Below are 23,284 nucleotides of genomic sequence, written 5' to 3' on the forward strand. Positions count from 1 at the left end.
GATTAATTTTATGATCATTCTTGCCTAAAAGTGGAAGTAGGTCTAGATTCATCAACTCAATAATATTGATTTTTTTTTTAACTCTCCATTTTGACACTCTGTGAAGTTATTGTTTGTTATTGTTTGCACTTTGGTTAATGAAGTGATTGTAATGTAGTTTTTATATTATGTGATTTTTTACCCTTTAATATATTATTAAAGTATATTTTACTATTGGCGTAACCCTTACACCTTGTTTTGGTGCAAGTACTAGTATATATTTCTTATTACTGAAATCAATATAATCCATTTATTGCAACACATAAATTCAACCAACAAAGGTATCATATCTTTAAGGTCCAGTAAATCTTTTTAAAACAGGTGAACATTCAAGAACATGTGCTTCACATATGGCAGGAACATACATGCTTGCTTTCTTCAACTGCACGCAACTAACCAGATCAATAGATATTAAGTAGGACATTTGCATATTATATGATTCTACAGTAAGATAAAAATATATGCACGAGTAGTATATTATTTGTCATTTAAAAAAATGAAAAAATTGACAATAAACTTAAATAGAATAGTGCAATTCATTTAAAGACTATGATGGAAGGTAAAAGTAATTTTGACTATCAGAGTTAAGTTCGTATAAGAGACAATATAACATGAAGTGGAACTTGAACATGAAATTCACTCTCAGTTTTCCTTTGAACAGTTTAAGAAATCGATAGTAAAATGAAATGGAAATATAGAATCTGTTCAGTTGCATTTCTAACACAAAATCAACCAAACAATCTTCCCAGATCAGAACATACAATTCCATTATTCATCACTAATATGAACTACTTGCTTGCCAAGATTTTTACCATGAAACAGCCCCACAAAAGCTGCTGGTGCATTTTCAAGTCCTTCAGCAACATCTTCAATGTAAGTTATCTTCCTTTCTTTGATATAATTTATCACATTCTCGAGAAACTGAGGGTACAAGTGCGCGTAATCAGACTGAAGAAAGCCTTCCAACCTTATGCGTTTGGGGATAACCATGTTTATGTTGTGTATGGCTTGTGCATTTTGGAAACTGTTTTGGGAGATAACACCGCAAACAGCAATACGACCATGGACTTTCATATTTACAAGTGCTGCATCAAGCATGCTACCTCCCACATTATCAAAATAGATGTCAATTCCTTCTGGAAAATGCCTGATAATAAGAACAAGATAAAATTTAACAATTAGCTTGATAGTCTCCAAAGAATTCAGTTGATGAAAATATTGTACCTATGAAAAATGTTACAAATGCAATTATGGAGAACTACGACGCCAACAAAAGAATCATATAAGGGCAAATTAGAATCACCAGCTGGACTGAGTTTGAATTTTGGGAACGCCAATATGTATCTATAAGCAAAAGAAGCTGAGATTACACCACAAAAGATGACTAAAATAACATACAGATGACTTTGGAAGTCCCAATTAGTGTCTGTTGGTGTGAAATTTGCACCTTTAACATTACAGTGAAACATGGAGTAGAATTCAAAAACATTAAAAGAATATTTATGACTTAAAAATTTAAAATATCAAAGTAAAACAAAATTTATCGTGTGGTCTACATAATAAATTTCATTCCTACCATAGTGTTTTAGTTAGAAAGGTGTCTTAACCTTGTTCCTAATGTTGAATATATGAAGAATACAATATTTAGACTGTAAAACACGAAAACTCATTTTTTAGGCTACAGATTGTTTTTGGACAAAACAAAAATTTAGGTTTAAAAAATATGGATTCTAACAGCCTCTTGGATCAAAAGTTATGGCCTCTAGAAGTTTTTCCTCCTATATTGGAAATGTAAAAAATGTTCAAGACATAAAAAGGAGCTATAAGAGGGAATTACACTTGCTGACCAACTTATGATGCAAGTTATAACACATCATAAGACATCTTTCTATGGAGACAATGAAGCCAAAATGGAATACCCTAATTGGCAAGTGGTTTATGACACACTTATGATAGGTGGAAGGAATATACCATTTTCTACTTTTGAATTCGTCTTTTGATTTGGATGTTAGTTTTCTAACTAAGTATTCGGATACCACTTTTTGGGTGGCTGTAGTTAATGGTTTTTTTTGTAATTACCATTTGATGGTTTTGTTTGCTATTTATCCCTATTACAAGGTGCTTGAGATGGAGGTATTGGATAGTGAGTTTATAGGCACCGTTATGTTGCTAGAATTACTCTAGAATTTTTGTTAGTGATGCTCCTATAAAGGCTTACTCTACAAGTGTATTGTAACTATGTTTAGATCATTGAATGCTACATTGGGTTGCTTCAGAAGTGTGAGGTGTGTCTTTCAAAAGGGTCTTCCTCATATACAACTATGTTGTGGCTGATTTTGTTTACGCTTTTTATTTGTTTCTTTCTTTTTTGTAATTTTAAAGATCATAAAATTTACACGATACTCTCCTTTAAGATTAGTTTAGGGAGAATTTCTACATACCTTGCTTCCTTTCAATTGGTATTACAACCTAATCAACTCAAATTCTAAGTGTTGGGTAGAGTTTTTTGTACTAATCTTCATTTGAGTGAAATTTGGTATAGAAGGGTTTGATCTTATTACAAGAAGAGATGGCAAGCCCATCTACAATAAAAATCAAGTTCTCAAGCACAAAATTGAGCTTTGGAAGCTTAAGATGGAAGATATGTTTGTGTTGGATATTGTTGCAGCTAGGATATGTTGTCATTGATGTCAACATATTCCTGTGATTTATTGCTCTGGTGGTTACAGATTGGTTTATTGGGTTTGTGGTTCAGTGTCATCGTGTTATTCCTTAATGGTTTCAGAGATCCAGGAGCTTGCTTGATCATATTATTTGATCCAATAAATGGTTTGATTCTTCTGATCAGTTTATTGCAAAGCTCGGTATTTCCTCCTATATGCTCCGGTGGGATCTGATCTTGAGCTGCAATTTTGGGAGATTGTTTGAGATGTTCGTGTATATCTTCATGTCAGATGGTTTGTGATTTGGTGCTCCACGGGTTATCTTTTCACGTGGCAGTTGTTGCTGTTTGTGTGTTCTTGAGTTTCAGGTGTTGATCAATGAAGATTTGATAAGTGGTGTTGGTGCAGCTGTTGCGGATGATTCCAACATGCTTGCTGGTGTTTCCTAATTGTGTCCTATTTGATTTGATGGTCTGCATTGATTTTTGTGCGCAGTATTGGTGATCTTGCTGATCCGGTGGTGTTCTTCATGGTATGAGACCTATTTGGTGGTGTAGTGTGTTGCGGTTGATCTTGGAGAGTTTTTGGTGGTGTTGCGTGTTTGGGATTTTCATTTGGGTCCATGTTATGTCATTCATATCATAATATTGGTCCAATGGTTGTCTATTGTATCGTGAGATGAGATTTTTGAAATTAGGTCTTTTGGGGTTGAGCCGCCCTTGTTGTCAAGGTTGATGATCGGTATATATAGATGTATTATTCATATAATTTGTGTATCGGTGAAGTGTATGTATTATCAGAGAGTTGTATATGTGCGAACAAGTGAAGAAATCTTTCAGTGTTGTGATTGAGTAGAGATTGAAGCGTTGCAGAGCAGACAATTGTGCTTAACCAGAACTGTCATCAGGCATATAGAGATGTTATTCTTTCAATTCATTTGATTCCGGATTGTTGTTTGAATATTTTGTAAGTCAGTGAGACTTCCTTGTAAGGTAGTGAACCTTCCCTAAGGGTTGTAGCCTTCTGGGTAACTGTATTTTGAGCAGTGAGCTCTAGGCAGTGTGCCTAAATGCATGTGCAATCCCCATTGTAACATTTTCACATACTACTGCAGAGTATTATCTCATTGTAGATAAGGCCCCACCGTGATTTTTCCCTTAACCGGGTTTTCCACATCAAAATCTTGGTGTTATGTGTTGTGTTGTTAATTTGCTTATCTTTGTTAGTTGATCAGATTTGGATTTAAGGTTGAATTGTATGATCCAGTGAAAACTGATTCACCCTCCCCCCTCTCTCAGTTTTCCTTCATTGTTGTTGCCAACAACTTGTGGATAGAGATTTATGTGCTGCAATATCTAAATTCAAACCTATTGCCATATTACAAGAATACTAGGACAAAATGGACAAGAAAATCTAAGAGTCTCATTAGACTATTTTCACTGATTCAGTATTGTTGAATTTACATGAAGAGACCGCTGCGACAGTCATTTGGAAAAAATTAAGAGATTTGTATGAAGCTAAATCTCTAGTTAACAAACTCTTTCTGAGAAAAAATTTGCATACCTCGGTATACAAGATGGTGGCTTGAACGTGTTTAACATGGTTGTTATACAATTACACTTCATTGAGGTAAAAACAAAGAAAGATAGTAGCACGAATTTGTTGTGTTCTTTGCCAGATTCATGGGACCATCTTGTATTGGCTATTGGGAGCAATACCACCAAGTTGAAAATGGATAAGTTGATGGCATCATTGCTTTCGGAAGAGATGCAAAGAAAGACTTTTGAATCTGCTAAGGAGGCTTTAACTATTGATTTAGACAGAAAGAAAATGGCAAACATAAGGACAAGAGGTGAGACAAGTGTAGATTTAGATCTTGTGAGATCTAAATCTTTTGTAAGTAGGCAAAATGTTGAAACTACAACAAGACTACATATTATAGAAGAGATTGTGAGGAGGAAAAGAAAAAGGAAAAAAAAAGAGATTTTGATGATGAATCTAGGAAATCCTCTTAAGATGATGGTGATGCCTTTGTTGCAACCTTGGCTACACATGCATCAAAAGGTGCACAGCTGATTAACTCCTGTGCATCTTTTCACATGACCTATAATAACTACCTTGGTTCAAACCAAATTTTCTTTTGCAATTATTTCACAGTTTTACTAAGCAGAAAGTTTGTCAAACAGTTGAAGGGATAGTTGGATAACTGAAAATATATGCATTTCCACAATGATATGATGAATTTTCCAAAAAACAAACGGAATGCTTGCCAATCTTTGGCAAGATTGAAGATACTGATCACAATTCATCAACTGATATTCCTTTCTCAAATGAATTTCAATTAAAAATTAAAATGAGCTAAAACAGAGATTTATTTAAGAGTTTATGAGCAGCTACAATAAATTGAATATGACAAGCATAATTCACAGAGCTTCCGACATCACAGAAAAAATATGTTATTACTTGGTTGACCTCATGGTAGCTTCCCACAGTCCAAATAACAATCTTCTAAATACCTCTTATGCATCCAACATGTACAGCAGTCTTAGATGTTGGCATGACAGCTTAAGGGGATGTACGGCATACTTATCTTGCTGGTTTGTTGCAACCCCTACTCATTCCCGATCAAAAAGGAAAAGTATTTCTATTGATTTTTTTACAGACTTCTCAAGGTGCAAGAGAAGGATTGCATATATGTGGTGGTGGACCGGTTGACAAAATTTGCTCGCTTTTTTGCCATTTCAGCATTGTTTACAGTGATACAAGTGGTAGATTTGTGCTTCGAGGGGCTATTCAGGTTGCATGGGATGCCAAAAAACATTATTATTGATAGGGACATCAAGTTTTTGAGCTTATATTGGTAGGAGTTGTTTAGATTGAGTATGACTGAGATTACCCCTAGCAGTAGTTACCACCCACAAACAGATGGACAAATGGAAATTGTCAACAAGTGGATTGAAGGGTATCTTCATAATTATGTTCTAGGGCAGCAAAGGGCATGTGTGAAGTGGTTGCATTTGGGAGAGTATTGTTATAACTCCACCTATCACATGTCCATTAAGATGTCTCTTGTCATGGCTTTGCATGCATATGAAACTCCTAGCTTCGTTGATTTGTTGTTTGCTAATAGAAGAGTGCTTAAGGCCATGGATTTATTATAACAGAGTCAAGACATAATGAAATCTCTGAAGGACAACATCCAACATGCTCAAAATCAGCACAAATTGTATGCAGACCAGCACCATGTTGAGCATGCATTTGAGGTAGGAGACCTGGTTTACTTGCGATTGCAACCCTATAGACAGTCCACTTTGAAGAAGAGTGGACTGGAGAAGTTGAAGCCACAATATTTATTGCCCATTTAGGATCTGCAAGAGGATTGGAGAGGTGGCATATGAGTTGGAGTTACCCGAGAGTAGCAATGTGCAAAATGTCTTCTGCATTGCTCGCCTCACGAAGGCGCTTAGATATAATGTTGTTTCCTCTTCTAAGTTGCCCTGTTTGGATGAGCAAGGAAACCTTGTATTTGTTCTAGAGGCAATGATTGATTACGGGGAGAGTAGTTTGCAGAAGAGGACTATCAAGGATTATTTGGTGAAGGGGAAGAACTTACCAATGGAGGAAGCTACTTGGAAGAGTGAGCAAATATAACAGCATCTAGATTTTCTCTTGCTTGGGGACAAGCAATTTTGGGGAGGGAGGACTGTAATGTCCCCTTCTTCGGCCTAGACTGTTGTTTGTGACCATAAGCCTATTCTTGGGTTTGGTGGAGTTTAGGGGGCTCCAGGTTTCTTGGAGAACTCAAAATCAGTTTTTCTTGGCTTCTATCAGCAGTGTTGTGTTTGGTTGATGCTTTAGTTTGTTGTGACACTTTTTGAAGCATTTTTGACCTTCTAGATTGTTCTTCACACTCCTTGGAGAGCATGCCTATTTTTAGTAAGTTCCATATTTAGCAACCAATATCATTCCTCAGCTCTAGTTACCTCTTGGCATGTTCAGTTTTGAATTTTGGTGCCTTAGCAGAGCTTTCCACAATTTGTTTTTGAATATTTAAAATAGGCACTAAAGTCTAATGTTAATGTTGTATTATTTACTTTAGTGTTATATTTTAATCAAGTAACATCATGTCCCCTCATGTGGACACCCAAGGAAAAAGGTGACTTGGTCAGAAATAAATTTTAAATTGCAAAAAAGCCTTTGAGGGAAAACGAATTATTTCAAATCTGAAATTGCTCTTTTTTCCCCAACTCTATAAAAGGAGGATTTTAGCTCTCATTTAGATAATTAAAGAAGCACACATAATGCAATGCCAGATTGAACCGATAGTTCTTCAAGGGATTAATTGAGGACAAAAATTCTCATCAAATCATTAGTTTCTTATCTAAGAAATGGTCCTTAGCTGATTGGAGTGATTTCACACAGGAATCACTAGTCTTTTCATTGAGTTTTTGAAAATTCAAGGTTTCAAAAAAAATTAGGATTTTCATGGTTTTTTGATTGCAGGTTTGTGGGTTTCCTTTTTGGTGATTAGAGTTTTTGGGTGGTGTTTCAGGTTCTTTCATTGCAGGTCTTACAGTTTGTGTTTTTCACCTAATGATGCCCTAGTTGGGCCGTACTACTTGGTCAGTTTGAAGTAAATTGAGGATTTGAAGGCTTGGAAACTAGCGCTAAGTGACTCATAGGGCAACGCTACTTCTTTGCAGGTTTTTCCTTGAGATTTAATTGCTATGTGGTGCATTCTTGAATGACATCCATAAGCGTTGTAGCCTGGGAACCTATTGTGACAGTTGCAGGGATCAGTGCCTTATGTTTTGATGGGCTTGAGGCCAAAAAGGTGGCATCTAGGCATGCTCAACCTACTTAGACCTTGGGCCATAGAGATAACAGAGTTTGGGTGAGGAATTAGAAATATTTTCAGTCAAATTGCCCTTTTCTCCAATGCACAGATCTGAACTGGAGTTAATAAAATTTATTTATGGTCCTGTAGCTGTTTGCCATTGTCACTGGCTGTGTTTTAGAGGAGCTGGAGACATATGACATCTATTGCTGCAGCTGTAGAGTTTTCTCAGGGCTGTTTCTGAGTGCCAGAGGTGACCAGCAGGCCTGCACAGGTTACTCATTATTTTCCAGGTCTGAAATTAATAGTTTGTCAACCATTGTTGAACATTGAGTGGAGCTGGGCGTTCATCTAGCTTATTGCTATAGCAAGGAATCAACTCATGTCATGGAATGATGAATTTCTTGAAGACCAATGATGCTCATATGCCCTGCCATTAGCAATAGTAGACCCGCAACCAAGTTCTTATTGATTTTTCAAGGAATTTCTAAATGTATTTCAGTTGAACGTTTATTTGGTGAAGTATTGACTCTTTCGTTGTATGCATATAAGCAACACCCATAATAGAAAAAAGATATATATTGCAAAATCATATCAGACTTGTAACAGAAAAATCAAACATTTGTAACTTACATCATAATCAATGATAGCAGAAAATTCCCCATATGCATGTCATTGCTTGGTCCCTATTGTGGTTCATTTAGCAAAAAATTAGGAGTTTCTGCTACAGTATTCTCCAGCATAGTTAACAGACTCGGACTTAGCACTAAGTAGACATGTTGATCTTTGGCTCAGTAAAAGATTGCAAAAAAATGGCGTAGACACTGTAAATTCAGAAAAGCAACATATAGAGATACTTTACAAAAGGAATGATATATTAAGAAAATTGATCCAAACTAGTCTGGCAAAACAAGCCTGCAAGCCTCGTTTTGGCCTGCTTGGACTTGGAAATGGGAGACTCGCCAAGGGTCTCGGCAAGTCTTGTAACACCAATTTCCAGTAATATTACAAACATGTTTAGAAAAGATAGCAAAAAGAAGCTTGAAATAGCAAAAATGTCTTAAAAAAAAACTTACCTATGCATAGCATTGTGACATTATATTACTCTTAAAACAAGAACTGTTAATATCCTTCACAACTGAAATTTGGAAAAAAAAAGACACTACCAAAATATTGAGCTTGAGAATGACAAACCTTTGCAGAGTAGCATTCAAGTCATGCTCCTCCTTATAGTTGAAAGCATTGTCAAAACCTTGCTTATTTTTCAGTAAGTCCACCTGATATACACAATGGTTTTCCAATTTAGGCAAACTTTACGCAAATTCCATTAATGGTTATATTGGCGCCACTAATGAGTGAAACAAAAATTAAGAAACTGACAACCATAGTTTTAAGCATTTACTCGATAAATGCCAACATAATTATTCAAGTTAAATCTGTTATTTTCATAACTGCCGTGAGGTCCATTGGTAAAAATATTATTTTGGCAAGTGGCAAAGAACTTTCAAGGATTTACTCAAAAAATTATCAAAACATCTATTCAAGTTAATCTGTTGTTTCCTTATATCACCACAAGGTTCATTGCTGCAAATAATCTTTTGGTTTGTGACAAAAAATAATTAGATTTCAAAATGTAAAAAGTGTGAACTAAAAAGCTAGGCCTGCGTTTTGGCATGTGAATAAATTATTAAATAGCTTCCAAGTATATACTCATAGAATATAACCATATTTATTCAAGTTCATGTGTTATTTTCTCAAATCACCATAAGGTTCGTTGCTTAAATTTATCTTTTGATATATGAATAAAAAAGAAAAAAAATACATTAAAAAATGTAAGAAATACCAGCTAAAAAGTTAGACCTACCTTCTCCTTACTGCCAGCACTCCCGACAACATAACAACCCATCAACTTTGCAAATTGTCCAACAAGCTGACCAACTGCTCCAGAAGCTGCAGAGACAAAAACATGCTCTCCCTTTTTAGGAGAGCAAACCTCAAAGAATCCAGCATAAGCTGTGATTCCCGGCATCCCTGTCATAAGGATTTAGGTTTCATATTAGATGCTCATCGAGTCCTGAAAAGATATATCGCTGTAGTGTAAAGCATATAGAGGAGATATTAAACATATCAAAACATATCTGTAGATTGATAGCACCACTGGGATATACACACACACAAACAGTCAGTTCGATGCTCAGTATTCACTTCCTATTTTGAATTACTTTGGAGAACAAGGTAAATGATCTACACAGGAAATACTTCAGTCATATCACACACTGGAATTCACAATGAGAATAGACTACCTATGATGAAATATACATGGTTCGTTTAGTGCCTCTATAACTAAATCAAGCATAACCCATTGGTGTCCATTTTTTATAGTGGTAATAGGATCTTCTTTCTCATGTAAACCAATTGTCACCTTTAACCATGATCTACATAGTGTTGTGCACAAGGCCTTACTTCATTCCAAAGCTCCATATCAGCGAATTCACAATGATTGTATATTGTGATGCTTATCCACCATTAACTTGGCAGAATACCTGCCAGCAGACCTCAATCGAGAATTTGAGAGCTTGTCCTTGAAAAAACAAATTAAGAAAGCAAATTTGGAGCATATATATGCCTTCGTGAGGCTCGTTATGAAGTGCAACGAGAGATGGTACAACACAAGCCAAAAAAGAAAATAAAATAATTAAATAAATGGAGTATGAATAAATGAGTACATGCCTTCAATAACCTTACTGATGCGAAATGTAAATGAGTCTGAGTCTGACGAAGTGATACTAGGTGGGGTCTATGATGAGCCCCAGAAATATATATGATTGTGTGAACTGTCTATCTCTAGACATACTTTTGTGACCTTAAAAAACAATCGACTAGTATTTTTTCATCCATATTGTACCCATGAAGTGATTTATATTTTATATTAGATTTATCGTAGACAAGTTGATTACTTTGAAATGTCCCCTTGTTGAAATAGGATTTATTAATAAATAATAATAATAAATTAATAGTTAAGTTTAATGAATGGTCAAAAGGCATGAAATGAAAAGTTGTGACTCCCTCAAACATGAGATATAAAAGGGAGAGAAGAAAACTTCATTTGGGGAGAAAAGGGATGAAGGAAGAAAGAAGAGAACAAAGGAATTAAAGAAGCATAAATGGGAAGAAGATAAAAAAGTGACTCTTTCAAAGGGGCAGCAATGATAAAAGGTTGTGACCCTTTTGCAGGGTGGTAAGTGTGAAATGTTGTGACCATTAAGAAGAGCTGTGACTCTCCCTCACATTGGAGGATATAAAGTGGAGAAGTTTTCATTTGAGAAGGAAGGATCCATGGAATAGAACAAAATATCTGAAGCATTAGAAGTAGATTTAGGAGCAGACCTAAATTAGAATTATAAGAAAATTTGGAAGAATGATATGAACATTTATCAAAGAGATCAAAACACAAATACAAATCTGCAAACAATAATCAAGCAAGTATCGAAGGAAAAGAAGAGGAAACATTAAATTGATAACCAGAGAATCAGACCTTATGGAATAGAAAGGATTCACACACGCACGCACGCACACGCACATGCGCAAGCGCACCCACACACACACACACACACACACACACACACACACATATATATATATAGGCAGCAGATCAGATTGATATAAACAGAAGACCTGTGCATTTTAAGAGGGAAACGACATCGGATTGAATCTGTTCAAATTACCACAGCAGACTGAAAATTCACACACACACACGTGTATATATATATATATATATATCTTAGTATAGGCAGCAGATCAGATTGATATAAACAGCAGACCTGTGCATTTTAAGAGGGAAACGACGTCGAAATGAATCTGTTCAAACTTCAAATTACCGCAGCAGACTGAAAATACATAACCTGCAATAATTCTACAAGTATAGTGGGCAAGATTTAGTGTCTTCCCAAAAGGGAACTGTTGTGACGTATTCACACATCGCCCCATTGCAAATGGGGACCCTCTTTTTTTTTTTTTTCTGGGGTTTGTTTCTAGGTCTTTTAGGGTTTTGTCTATTAGCCTTTGCATGCTGAGTGTTGCCAGAGGGATCACTAGGATGGAAAGCTCTGCTCGAGCCAGGGGGAGTCAGCATGTGCTCCAGGTTAGGGTTTCTTTGAAAGTTTCCCTTAGGCCTAGTCTTGCTCTTGTTGCTAATAGTGTCTTGTTTGAGTTTCAGGAGGTCAATGAAGCTTGGTGAGTGAATATCATCTTTGAAGATCTAAGTTAGGTCAAATGGGTGAGTGATGAAGTCTGGAATGTCATCCTGATCTTCAAATGTCCTGAAATTTAGCTAAGTCTGGAATGTCATCCTGATCCTGAAATTTGACTAAGTCTGGAAAATTGAAGAACCCTCCAAAAACTAGATTTTGCATTAGAACTCCTGGAGGTCCAAAACTACTCTCAAACATCCTGACACGATATATGGAATATAACTTAAAGTATAAGTCACTTATACTTAAATGTTATATTCCATATATGAATCCTAACGGAGAGACCAAAAAGTCAAATTTTGCTCCTGACCCTTCCAAAGGGTCTAAAGCGAATTTCAATTTCGCTCCTGACCGTTCCAAAGGGTCCTGTTGATGTGTTTTTTATGCACATGCGAACATAGAATAAAATACCGAAATATCTTATCCTCTCTTGAATAAAGTCTCCAAATGCTGAAGATGTCGCGAAAAGGATCAATCGGGATGACTTCAAGGTTCTTTGTATGTAGGATCTCTATGTGTGGATAAGCTCTCTGTGGTATGATGTGATTTTGCTGGAATCACAAGGGGACTTACACTTGACGACCTAAACGTCTGATTTGTTTTGAATATTGCTGGAACACAAGATTTTACTAGCTTAGATTTGAAAAAAAAGAAAAAAGACGAGGGCGAGGAAAGGATCTAATCCTAACACTAAGAATGTAGGAGCAATGAATGATCTTTGATGAAATTCTAACTAAGTCTTGTTTTGACATCCTAGGACCATCTCCACAAGGTTAGTGCGATCTTCGGAGGAAAGCTTTATGATGTTCAGATCATCACTACAGGCATAAACACCACAAGGCTGATGCATATCAATCAAGAAGCGACAATTGAAGTTAAGCTTAAGCTGAATGATTCTAGTTGACTACACAAGGCAAGTCTGCAATCAACAAACTGCTAGTAGTATGGATATACGAATTTCACCATCAATCAAACACATTTCTTCCACTCATCTGATAACATGAAATCAAATATGAGAAGTATAAAGACCATGCAAATTGTTGAATCGACCCATAAATTTCACCCTTTCTTCAATGAAGTTTTACAAGTCAAATACAACAACATCTTGGCAACAATCTTTGCCTTCTCTTTCTATTCTACTCTAATTGCTATTCTATCAACTGACTATCCACTATTAGCTAACTTTCACCTTCTAACTACTCTCTATTAGCCTTTACAAAATGAAGAGTCAGGGCTTATATAGTGCCCTTAATACAATTCAATGGCTAAGATCAATTTGAGATCAATGGCCAAGATTCTACAATGAAAACCCTAATTAGGGTTTGTTACAACAAACTCAATTCTGACCAATGAAATAATTGTATTAATTGGACACATGTCTTCTCTGGAATATTCGACCAATGGATAGCTAGGGTAGGTACATCGAAGTTTGTGCCACCTTTAATGAGCCAGGTACATTGAATCTGGACATGCTGAGGTGGACCAATCTGAATGGAGGAGTGATGACTGGGATGCCACCTTATCTAACACTTGGTTGACGCCAATTTGGTGATGCTGAGAAGCTAGCTTTAATTAATTCATCTGAAACTAACTGCTTCTTCGGCGAACCCTTGCTCTGACTTCTTTTGTCTTTGATGTGCAGGATGATGATGTACCTCACCTTGGAATGCTGGATTGGAAGAGGTTATTCCTGATGATGCTTGACCGAAGAAGGCCGTCCTTGTCGATGCTAGACTGGAGGAGGTCGTCCTTGTCCTGACTTGATCTTCTTTGATGAGGGTCCGCCAAGAAATTGATCCTCCGGCTTTGGGGGGGTCGTCCTTTGATGCCTACACAAAAGATTTAAAGTTAGTCTTTGAGCATCAAACCTTAAAGCACGAAATTTAAGACCTTTCAAGGATATAACTTAAGATATTAATTTGAAAAAGACATGATAAATCAAGAATTATACATTTTCAAATTAATTATGAATGGAAATTGGATTTTCAAGACTTAGACTTTACAAAATTGCTATGAAATCACAATAAGTCTTGAATAAGAACTTCAAAAAATGATTCTTCATACCTCCTCCTTGAATGCTTAAATATAAAACCTTGGAAATGATGAAAGAAGACCGGATTTTGCTGGACAAGGGTTAAATTATAGTCTTCCTTTGGATGAATTACGCCTCCATTAGCCTTCAAAAGAGCTTCTCCTTCTTTAGCCTCCATCACTTAGCAAAATTTCACCTCCAATCTACTGGATTTCGCTCCTCAAATTGCCCCTCAACTTCGCACTTAGAAGGGATGAATGAATGATTTGAAACTTGAAGCAATACTCCCCCATTATATAGAGCACTCACCCTAATTCTTGTTGAGGCTGACTTGACAAAAGGGAAATAAAATGAAATAAAAACCCCCTTTTGAAGGATGGCTGACTTGGCAAATAAATGCAAATAACAAATATTGAGCGCTCAACTTAATTTTTTCATTTTCAAAATTAATTTTAATGCCTCCAAGGTGGATTTTTTAATTATTTCAAGGCCTAAAAATTAATTTATTAAATTGCCAAAGCCTTAATAAATGCGAATTTAATTTATCCTCCCAAATGTTTTAAATTTGGCAAATTTGGCGAAATTTGGGAATATCAAGGTTTGACTGGGGCTTAGTGAAGCTTCTTCAAGATTTCGCCCTGGACCCTCTGGAAGGGTCAGGAGCGATTTTTTCAATTTAGGCCAAAATTCACCTTAGCTTGATCATTGAACTCCTTCAAGGCAATCTCCAGGGTTCATTCACCTCCATCACTGGGCTAGCTCATCAAAAATTTGAAGGAAACATTGCATTTTTGGGAATTTCGCTCTGGACCCTCTGCAAGGATCAGGAGCGAAATTCTCTCTTGAGCTCAAAATTCTTCATTATTACAAGTCCAAAACCTCACCAAGGCATTCCAAATGGCACCTTTCACTAAGGTCCAGGCTTAGTCTCACTCAAAACTTGGAGAAAAAAGTGGATTTAGGGTTTTTCGCCCTGGACCCTTTGGAAGGGTCAGGAGCGATTTTTCTTGTCTAGGCTTACTCCTTCATCATTTTGTCTTGAATCCACCCCTCAAGGCTAGGCAAAGGTCTCCTTCTTTCACTCCATCCAAGCTTGGTTTGTTCCTGCAAGGCAAAATAGGGGATTTTGAGATTTTCGCCCTGGACCCTCAACAAGGGTCAGGAGCGAATTTGCCTTTCTTGGGCAAAACTCCTTCATTCTTTCATCTTCAAACAAGTTTGGGGGCTTCATCATGTTCATTTCACCGTTCGTTCATGTTTTAAACACCTCAATTTGACCAAACAAGGCCAGAAATGACTCCAATAGAAATTTTCGCCCTGGACCCTCAGCAAGGGTCAGGAGCGAATTTCTCAATTCATGTTTGTTCCTGTTGTGACCATTTCACACATCGCCCCATTAAAAATGGGGACCCCCTCTTTTTGCTTCTTTGCCTGTTCTTCTCTTTGCTTTTTTAGGGTTTTGGGTTAGTCTATTAGTCGTCTGGACTAGGGTCAAGCCTTAGGGTTCCCGTTTTGATGTTTTTAGGCCAGAGTCCAGTCAATCTTGAGAGCTTTTTGAGCTTCCTCTCGTAGGATGCAATTTTGGAAATAAAGTGAATTCGTCAGAGGTCAAGTGAGTTGGTCTAGGTTCAGTCGGAATTTTGAATGCAAGTCCAAATTTGTATAAGTGTTAAATGATGGAATTTTGGAATTTTGTTTGATTGAACGATTTTGACCAAATTTTGAGAATTGTGATAATTGAATCTGGGCATTGGAAATGACTCGTTTTTGCCTTGTGAAGTGACTAAAGTCTTGAAATCTTGATATTTTGGCCTACAGAAGCAAAATCGCTCCTGTCCCTCACTGAAGGACCGGAGCTTGTTTCTCAAAATTTTACTGTCCTTGTAGGATCAAGACGATTTTTGGATTGGAAGAGATAAAGGGAGGCATGTCCTTTCCGTTGAATATAATTTGAAGAATTTCGCAAACATGGAAATGTGCCAGAAGCAAAAATCGCTCCTGTCCCTCGCTGAAGGACCGGAGCTTAAAATCCAACATTGCCTTGTCCTTGCAAGATTTCAACAATTTCGCGATTTGAGGAGAACCAAGGAAGTACATCCTGTCAATTGAATATAACTTGGAAATGTCATCATAAGGAAAATTAGACTTAGAAGCAAAATCGCTCCTGCCCCTCAGCCAGGGACCAGGGCGAAATTTGATGTTAGCTCCCGTCCCTCTCCCAGGGACCAGAGCGAATTTCCTTATAGGGCAAAATGTGGGCGAAGATCAAGTAAGTTTTAAGTTTGAGGCAGGTAAAGAAGGTGTAACGGACCCATTGAAGATAAATTGAAGATTGCAAAATGCCAGGTGAACTCCATATTGTCCTAGGCGCTCCTGTCCCTCAGCCAGGGACCAGAGCGATTTCTTACTAAGGAGAATTTTTCGCCAAGTTGAAACGAATTCTATGTCAAGGATAGGTGAAAGGGAGCACAACGAGTCCGTTGAAGACAAATTTGGAGGTTGGCAAAATGTGATTGAGCTTGCAAATGAAAGTTCGCTCCTGTCCCTCAGTCAGGGACCAGGGCGAAATATTGGTTATGTTGCCTTCCTTACAAGTTTAAAGTCATTCCAAGTCAAAGTACAAGGTGGCAATGACGTTTGAGGTGTCTCGACGAAGAATGAAGTATCAAAGACTGCAAAGGTGATGGAAATGCCCAAGTTCGCTCCTGTCCCTCTCCAAGGGACCAGAGCGAAATGTTCAAATGTGTCCAAATTTAAGTTGCCACTCACATTTCAAGTGTTCGAAAGGGAGTGAAGAACATCATTTTGCGCCTCAAAGACAATTGCAAGTCAAATTGATGAAGGATTTACACTATATGCCCAAATTCGCTCCTGTCCCTCAGTCAAGGACCAGAGCGAAATCTCTATAAAGGCTTAAGTTTTGAATATTAATTTCATACATTCAAAAAGCACCAAAGGACATCGTTTTACATTGTGAAGGCAATTGCAAATTGATAGGAACAAGGATGAGCTCAAAACACCAAGGATCGCTCCTGTCCTTCAGGCAAGGACCAGGGCGATATTCACTACACTAGCCAATTCCTTCAAAAATCACGTCTAGCCAAGTACATGCAGAGTTGTACAAAGTCAAAAGTGTTCTTGAGAAGATGATATGCAAGAAGCTAAGTTCAAAAGATGATAAATTTCAGCTAGAATACAAAGTTCGCTCCTGTCCCTCACCAAGGGACCAGGGCGAAAATCATTCAAACATCAAATGTGCCTTGTTAACGACAAGTAAGGTATGCATGAAATGAAGAAATAACGTTGTTATTTGCTTTATGATGAAGATTGATGATCAAAGAAACAAGGATCAAGGAAGAACACTAAGTTCGCTCCTGTCCCTCACCAAGGGACCAGGGCGATATTGACCTTAAGAGGCATTTTTCCACAAAATTGAATCAATCAAGCTCGAGTTTCCCAACGAAGGTGTCAGTTTCAACGTAAAGAAGGTGATTTTGAACGTAAAAGGCAAAAGGATCAAGGTTAAAGTGCTAATTCGCTCCTGTCCCTCTCCCAGGGACCAGAGCGATATGGTTTTGTACCCTTACCTCTCCCAAATTTTGGCGCTAACACATTTTTTGAATTTTATTAAATGCTAAAAAATCGATAAAATTTGAATATCCAATTAAAGTTAGCATTTAAAAATTGCGCATGAGCATTTAATTAATTATTTCTTGCCTTTAAAAATCGAATTAATTAAAAATGAAGGCATTTAATTAATTAATTAATTATTATTTTAAATAAAAATTGGAGCGCTTGAGTTTTAAATCTTATATTTTTTTACAAAGTGGGCCTTGATTCTTTATTTAAAATTTGTTTTAATTACCTTATTTCACCAAGTCGGCCTAGAGATAATATCAAGAAGACAAGGAAGTGCGAAATTATCATTCAAACATCCTTTGCATGCGAAATATCAAGAAGACAAGGAAGTGCGAAATTATCATTAGAGGAGAGTGCGAATTTTATCAAGGATACAAGGTGCGAACATCATCAAAGGGGAGTGCGAGTTTGGCTGGAGTTGAGCGAACTTGCTAAGATCACGTCAAAGACCCCAAAGGTGGTGAAGTGCTAAGGGGAACGTTCGTTTGAAGGGAATCACGTTGAAAGCTTCAAATTTTGATTTTTGCCTAGGCGAATTTCCTTGTTTTGCATTTTAGAGTTAAGCTCTCAAGTAAGGTATGGCGATGTGATCCTTTGTCTTGAATTTTGAATGTTGATCGTCATAGCCTTAAATTTTGAATTTTGAAATTTTGGAATTTCAGTAGCTCAATCATATTTAGGAAATGATAACTCAAAGACTTATCATGAAGTTTCCTAAATTTAATTTCTAATCTATAGCTATACATTGCAAAATCTGTTACTTATTATGAAATGTTGTGTAGGTGTTACGATGGCGACCCCGAAGGCGGGAGCATCCACCAGTCATCCAACTCTCATGAAGGAAGATCAAAAGAACGAAAAACTGGAGACCAAGATCATGTCTAAGTGGAGCAACATTGGAGATACTAACTTGGGCAACTTCAGCACGAAGAAGTTTCGGGAGGTCCCTTACATTGGCAAGCCATCACCTGTCGCCAGGAGGATAATTGAAAGTGGCATCATTAAGGCGGCCGGCTTCCCTCCAGCGGTCCAGTGCCATGAGTTGATGATCGAGTGTGCCCGTCATTATGATCCTCAGTCCAGAACGATCGTGTCCAAGGAAGGAAACACTTTAGCTTATCTTTCAGAAGAAGCTATAAGTGAGGCTTTCCATCTTCCAGAGCACAGAGATATGGTGTACAAAAGCATAGAAGGAGCCAGGTCCATGTACGAAGATGATCCAGATGCTTGCCTAAGCATCATCAACAAGAACTGGTTACTTAAGAGTCGTCCTCGCCTGAGCAAGATCCCGAACACACCACATAGGATCGATTTCCAGGAGGAGTACAGAGATTTGATTACAATGCTCAACCGAGTCACAGGAGCCCCACAGGCCTTCTACTTTGAGAAGTGGATGTTCTACTTCATCCAGGTGATAGTTCAGGGAAAAGGAACAATTCATTGGGCTAGAATGATTAGCCATTGCTTGAACGTACAATTAAGGAGACTCAAGGCTATCAAGTCCTTCCACATGAGTTCATACGTCATATATGCTTTGATCAGGAGCTTTGAGTACGCAGGACTACCTCACAGAGGAGTGATTGGAAGAGGACCCGGCGAGGTCAGAGTTTGTGATTCCTATGTTCACTTGCATCATCCACCAGGAAGTAACATCCACCAGGAAGTAACTACAAGTTAGTTAATGATACCTTCACGATGAACATCACAAGGACGTTGCAAGGCGGGATTCACAATAGATTATCTCAGGATGCACAGGAACTAGTAAAGAGGTACGGTGCTTGGTTTATCCAATTTCCGAAATTTACTTATATTAGAGTTCATGGATGTCCTTCACCTCCATACATGTTGCCGAGATATCCGACAGACAGAATAGTGTTACTTGAGGTAACAAGACAGTTGGCAGCTTATGCGAAGGCATTCAGACACAGACATGGAAATGGAGTTCCTGTACCTATCATTTTGGGCAATTCAGTTGAGGTATGTCCTAATGCTCTAGCCATGGATGACGCAGAGAAGGAGTTAGCTTTATATTCATTTTCATTCTTTGCCTTGAGAGAAAGCTTTGATCCACATGGATATATAGAGGAGACAGTCGGTAGGAAGTTTAAGCATGAGTTTCAGATAGAAGATTTTATGATGAATCTCTTAGATGATCTTGAAGTGAAAAGAAAGATGCATTCTAGATTGCCTTTGGATTTCATCAGGAAATGCAAGATTTACAGAGTGGTCGACCAAGCTCAGGACAGTGGCAGACATCTCCAATCATCCTATGATCGAGAAAGCAAAACAGTGAGGTTAGATTGGAATGAGCCCGAGGTTGTGGATCTAGACGCTTTGATGGCTCCAGTCTTGTCTTGTACTCGCAGATGGGTTGATGTGCAGCATCAGAAATTGAGAGAGCAAGGCATAGCTATGACTTTTACCTTGGAGGAAAGACCAGCTGAGGGTGGAGCCAGTGTAAGCGAAGGCAATCCTAATCCCAGAAATACAAGTGAAGGCAACCTTCGAAGTGCAAGTGAAGGCAATCTCCATCCAAGAGGCTCAAAGAGGAAAGAGAGACCTGAAAAAAGAGAATCTTCCAAGAAGAAGCAAGAGGCCAACCGAGATCGTTCATCCGGTACGTCTTCTCGACAAGAGAAGAGGACATTTGAGATAGAGGAGTCTATGGAGTCAATGGTACAGAATGATAAAGAAGGTCAGGCACCAGGTGGATCTCTCCAAGACAATGAGTTGCATGAAGATAGGGAAGATAATGAGGTAACATCTCCTCCCAGAGAAGAAGAATTGCTCAAGGAAATACAGGTTAAAGAGACAAGATCTGCCATCCCAGATTGGTTGAAGGAAAGATTAACGAAGGTGATTGTGATCGAGGACGAGGACAATGTGATTGATTTGGAGAGCCTTGTTGGACATTCCCAGGAAGTGACAGAGAAGAGAAAAGCTACCAAGATGTCCAAGATGATTAGAGATGAGACTGGATCCAGAAAGTTGCAGATAGCTACACCGACAGTGGACAAATATGAAGGTGAGATCCTCGCAGAAGAATATGATATAGAGACATTTGAGCTAGGTCCATCCACAGCTGAACAGACGATGGATGATGCTACTGATTCATTTGAGGCATTGAAAGACAAGCTTAGGGAAGAAATGGAAAAGAACAGAAAGCTTGAGAGAGAGGTTGGTGCATGGAGAACATATTTCAGCCATCTCAATCAGCCTTTGGGACGTCAGGATCCAGCAAGATCACCCGTACAGGCACTTCCCCTTCAATCAATTGGTGAGGCAGAGAGATTCAGGAGTATGGTCTAGCATATGAGCACTTGGATTGACAAATCTCATACAATTGCCATAGAATTTACAACAAGGATGATGAAGACCATTCATAGGGCTATTCAGGTTCTTGAGATCATCCACAACTTGATGATAACAGTAGCTGCTTTTGCTCATACCAAAGAGGTTATCATTCCTGTCTTGCAAGTAATCAGACAAACATCAAGGAAGGTCTTAGCGAAGGAAAAGATCATGGATGGAGGACCTCATAGTTTGCTTCAGTGGTCAACCTTACTTCAGATGAAGGAAGTTCTCTTTGAGGACATCAGTACTAGATGTAGCCATGTTGAGGACGTTATCCACCCGATCCAGGACAGAGTATTTGAGGTACTACGTACCATTCTTGGCAGGAGGATCGAAGTTGAGACAGATGTGGATTTGCAGGAATTGGAGGATAAAATTAAGGTCATCTTTTGCAAGGATGCTAATGTTATCACAGATGAGTAACAGGACCAGATGTTTGCTACCTTGCTCCTGATTGAAAAGACTAAGGAACTCAAACCTGAATGGGACACTGCCCTTCTCAAGGCATTTGATCAGGTCATCCACTTGGAAGAAAAAATGAGGAATCTTCCCGAGATTCCAATTGCTGAGATCGAAGGAATCGTATCAAGATTCATTGCATATGCTAAAAAGGAGCATTGGAAAGGGAATAAGATTCTAGATGAGAGGTTGTTATAGATGACATGGCACCTTAATTGTCATTGGTTTATGTCTCCTAGATTTTTGTGCCAAATTTAATATTTGGCTATGCATTTAATATTGTTCAGTAAAAAGGAGGCTATTTGTAATAAACCCTAATTAGGGTTTAGGTGTCATGATCTTGACCATTGATCTTCTTTTCGATTTGGACCGTTCATTGTAATTGAGGATGCTATTTATACCCTCATTTCTTTCATTTTTGTAACTAGAGAATCAGAGAGTTAGAAATTATTGATGTATTAGAGAGATTAGAGTTTAGAAGCAATTTACTTTTGTAGCAAGATTGAGCTTTGAGAAAGGAATTCAAACAATTGTTGTACATGATGGCTTTGAGATCAATAAAATATTGAAGTTATGGTGTTTTGTTGCAATTCTCTTGGTTATCTTCATGGTTGTTCATTTTTCTTGAATCATTCTCAATCAAAGTAGTGTGTTAATTCGAAGGACAAAGTGTTGGACTTGATCTTTGGTAGGATTCACTATCCAAACCACTAGCTTCTTGCTGATTGTAGGAACGCCTTGCGTGGTCGACTGGAGAATACTTGAACTGCTTAAACCTTCAATCGTTGTTGTATCTTGGATATGTACCTTCGTGGTAGTGTCCTTGATCTTTAATATATTGAAAATCATTTATTACCTTAGAAGATCGCATCAATTTCAATTGAGTTGTTAATTTATGGCAATATTGAAGTTGGTAGAATCTCACCAAGTCTTGTCCGCATTGAGTCATTCTTAGGGTTAGACTAGATTAGACCTCTTGCAAACCCTATCCTTTTGATATTTTTTTGAAAAGCTTGTTTAGTTTGGAAAAATCTTCGGCGACGTAAGGCCCCTTGATGACACAGCAATCACAACGACCACTGGTGCTTATCCACATGTAGAGACCCTACTAAAAAGAACATTGGAGTCATCCTAACTAATCCTTTTTGCGATATCTTCAGCAGTTAGCGGCTTTATTCAAGAGAGGGTAAGATGCCTTTGGGTATTTTATTCTGTGTATGATTGTGTACAAAATACACGTCAAGAGTTCCATCATCACTTCAAGTTGATTTCTCCTCTCCAAGGAAGAAAACACTATTCCTCTCCCATCCATACCCAAGCTTGACTTGATTTTGCCAGGAAAACAAGTGATTGAAGGAATTTCGCCCTAGACCCTCTGGAAGGGTCAAGAGCGATTTTCAAGTTTTGAGCATGCTCCTCTATTCTTTCAACTTCAATTCACCTTCAAGGCTAAAAAAACACTTCTCCTTGCATGTTCAACCCAAGTTTCACTTGATTTCGCCAGGGAAAATAGGTGTTTGAAGAATTTTCGCCCTGGACCCTCTGGAAGGGTCAGGAGCGAATTTTCTCATTTGGGCTCAATTCCTTCTATTTTCACCTTGTCCCATACTTGCCTTAGCGAAACTTGATACCAAAGAGTGATTTTGAGAAAATTCGCTCTAGACTCTTTGGAAGGGTCAGGAGCGAAATTTTCATTCTTGACCAAAATCATCATTTTTCCAACTTGAAACTTCTTTGCAAGGTAGGTTTTCATCTTTCATCATGCTAGGAATAAAGTCTCATGTCCAAGGAAGGCCAAAAATGTGGTTATGAGGAATTTCGCTCTGGACCCTTTGGAAGGGTCAGGAGCGAAATTGCCTTTCCTGGGCAGAATCCTTTGTTTTCTTCATTTCCAAACATGCCTAAGGATTTCAACGTGCCCTTTCCACCTTTCATCATGTCTTTGACATTTCAATTCGACCAAACTGAGCAAGAAATGCCTCCTATAGAGATTTTCGCCCTGGACCCTCTG

General features: G+C 37.9%; 1 protein-coding gene across 2 annotated transcripts in view; it reads right to left on the reverse strand.

Annotated features, from left to right (window-relative positions):
* Positions 1 to 556: 556 nt before the first annotated feature.
* LOC131046460 (2-alkenal reductase (NADP(+)-dependent)) overlaps positions 557 to 23,284 on the reverse strand; it is a 119,838-nt gene continuing 97,110 nt past the window's right edge. Inside the window, exons 3-6 of one of the 2 annotated variants that reach the window (XM_057980212.2) lie at positions 9,404 to 9,570; positions 8,734 to 8,816; positions 1,343 to 1,383; positions 557 to 1,186 (exon numbers count right to left, since the gene is read on the reverse strand). In XM_057980212.2, coding sequence (XP_057836195.2) covers positions 1,116 to 1,186; positions 1,343 to 1,383; positions 8,734 to 8,816; positions 9,404 to 9,570 — 362 coding nt within the window. In that variant the 3' untranslated portion in view covers positions 557 to 1,115. The remainder of the gene's footprint in view (positions 1,187 to 1,342; positions 1,384 to 8,733; positions 8,817 to 9,403; positions 9,571 to 23,284) is intronic. The other variant, XM_057980211.2, reaches the window with a different exon arrangement.

Source organism: Cryptomeria japonica, chromosome 7 (genome assembly GCF_030272615.1).
Source record: "Cryptomeria japonica chromosome 7, Sugi_1.0, whole genome shotgun sequence".
NCBI classification, from domain to species: Eukaryota; Viridiplantae; Streptophyta; class Pinopsida; order Cupressales; family Cupressaceae; genus Cryptomeria; species Cryptomeria japonica.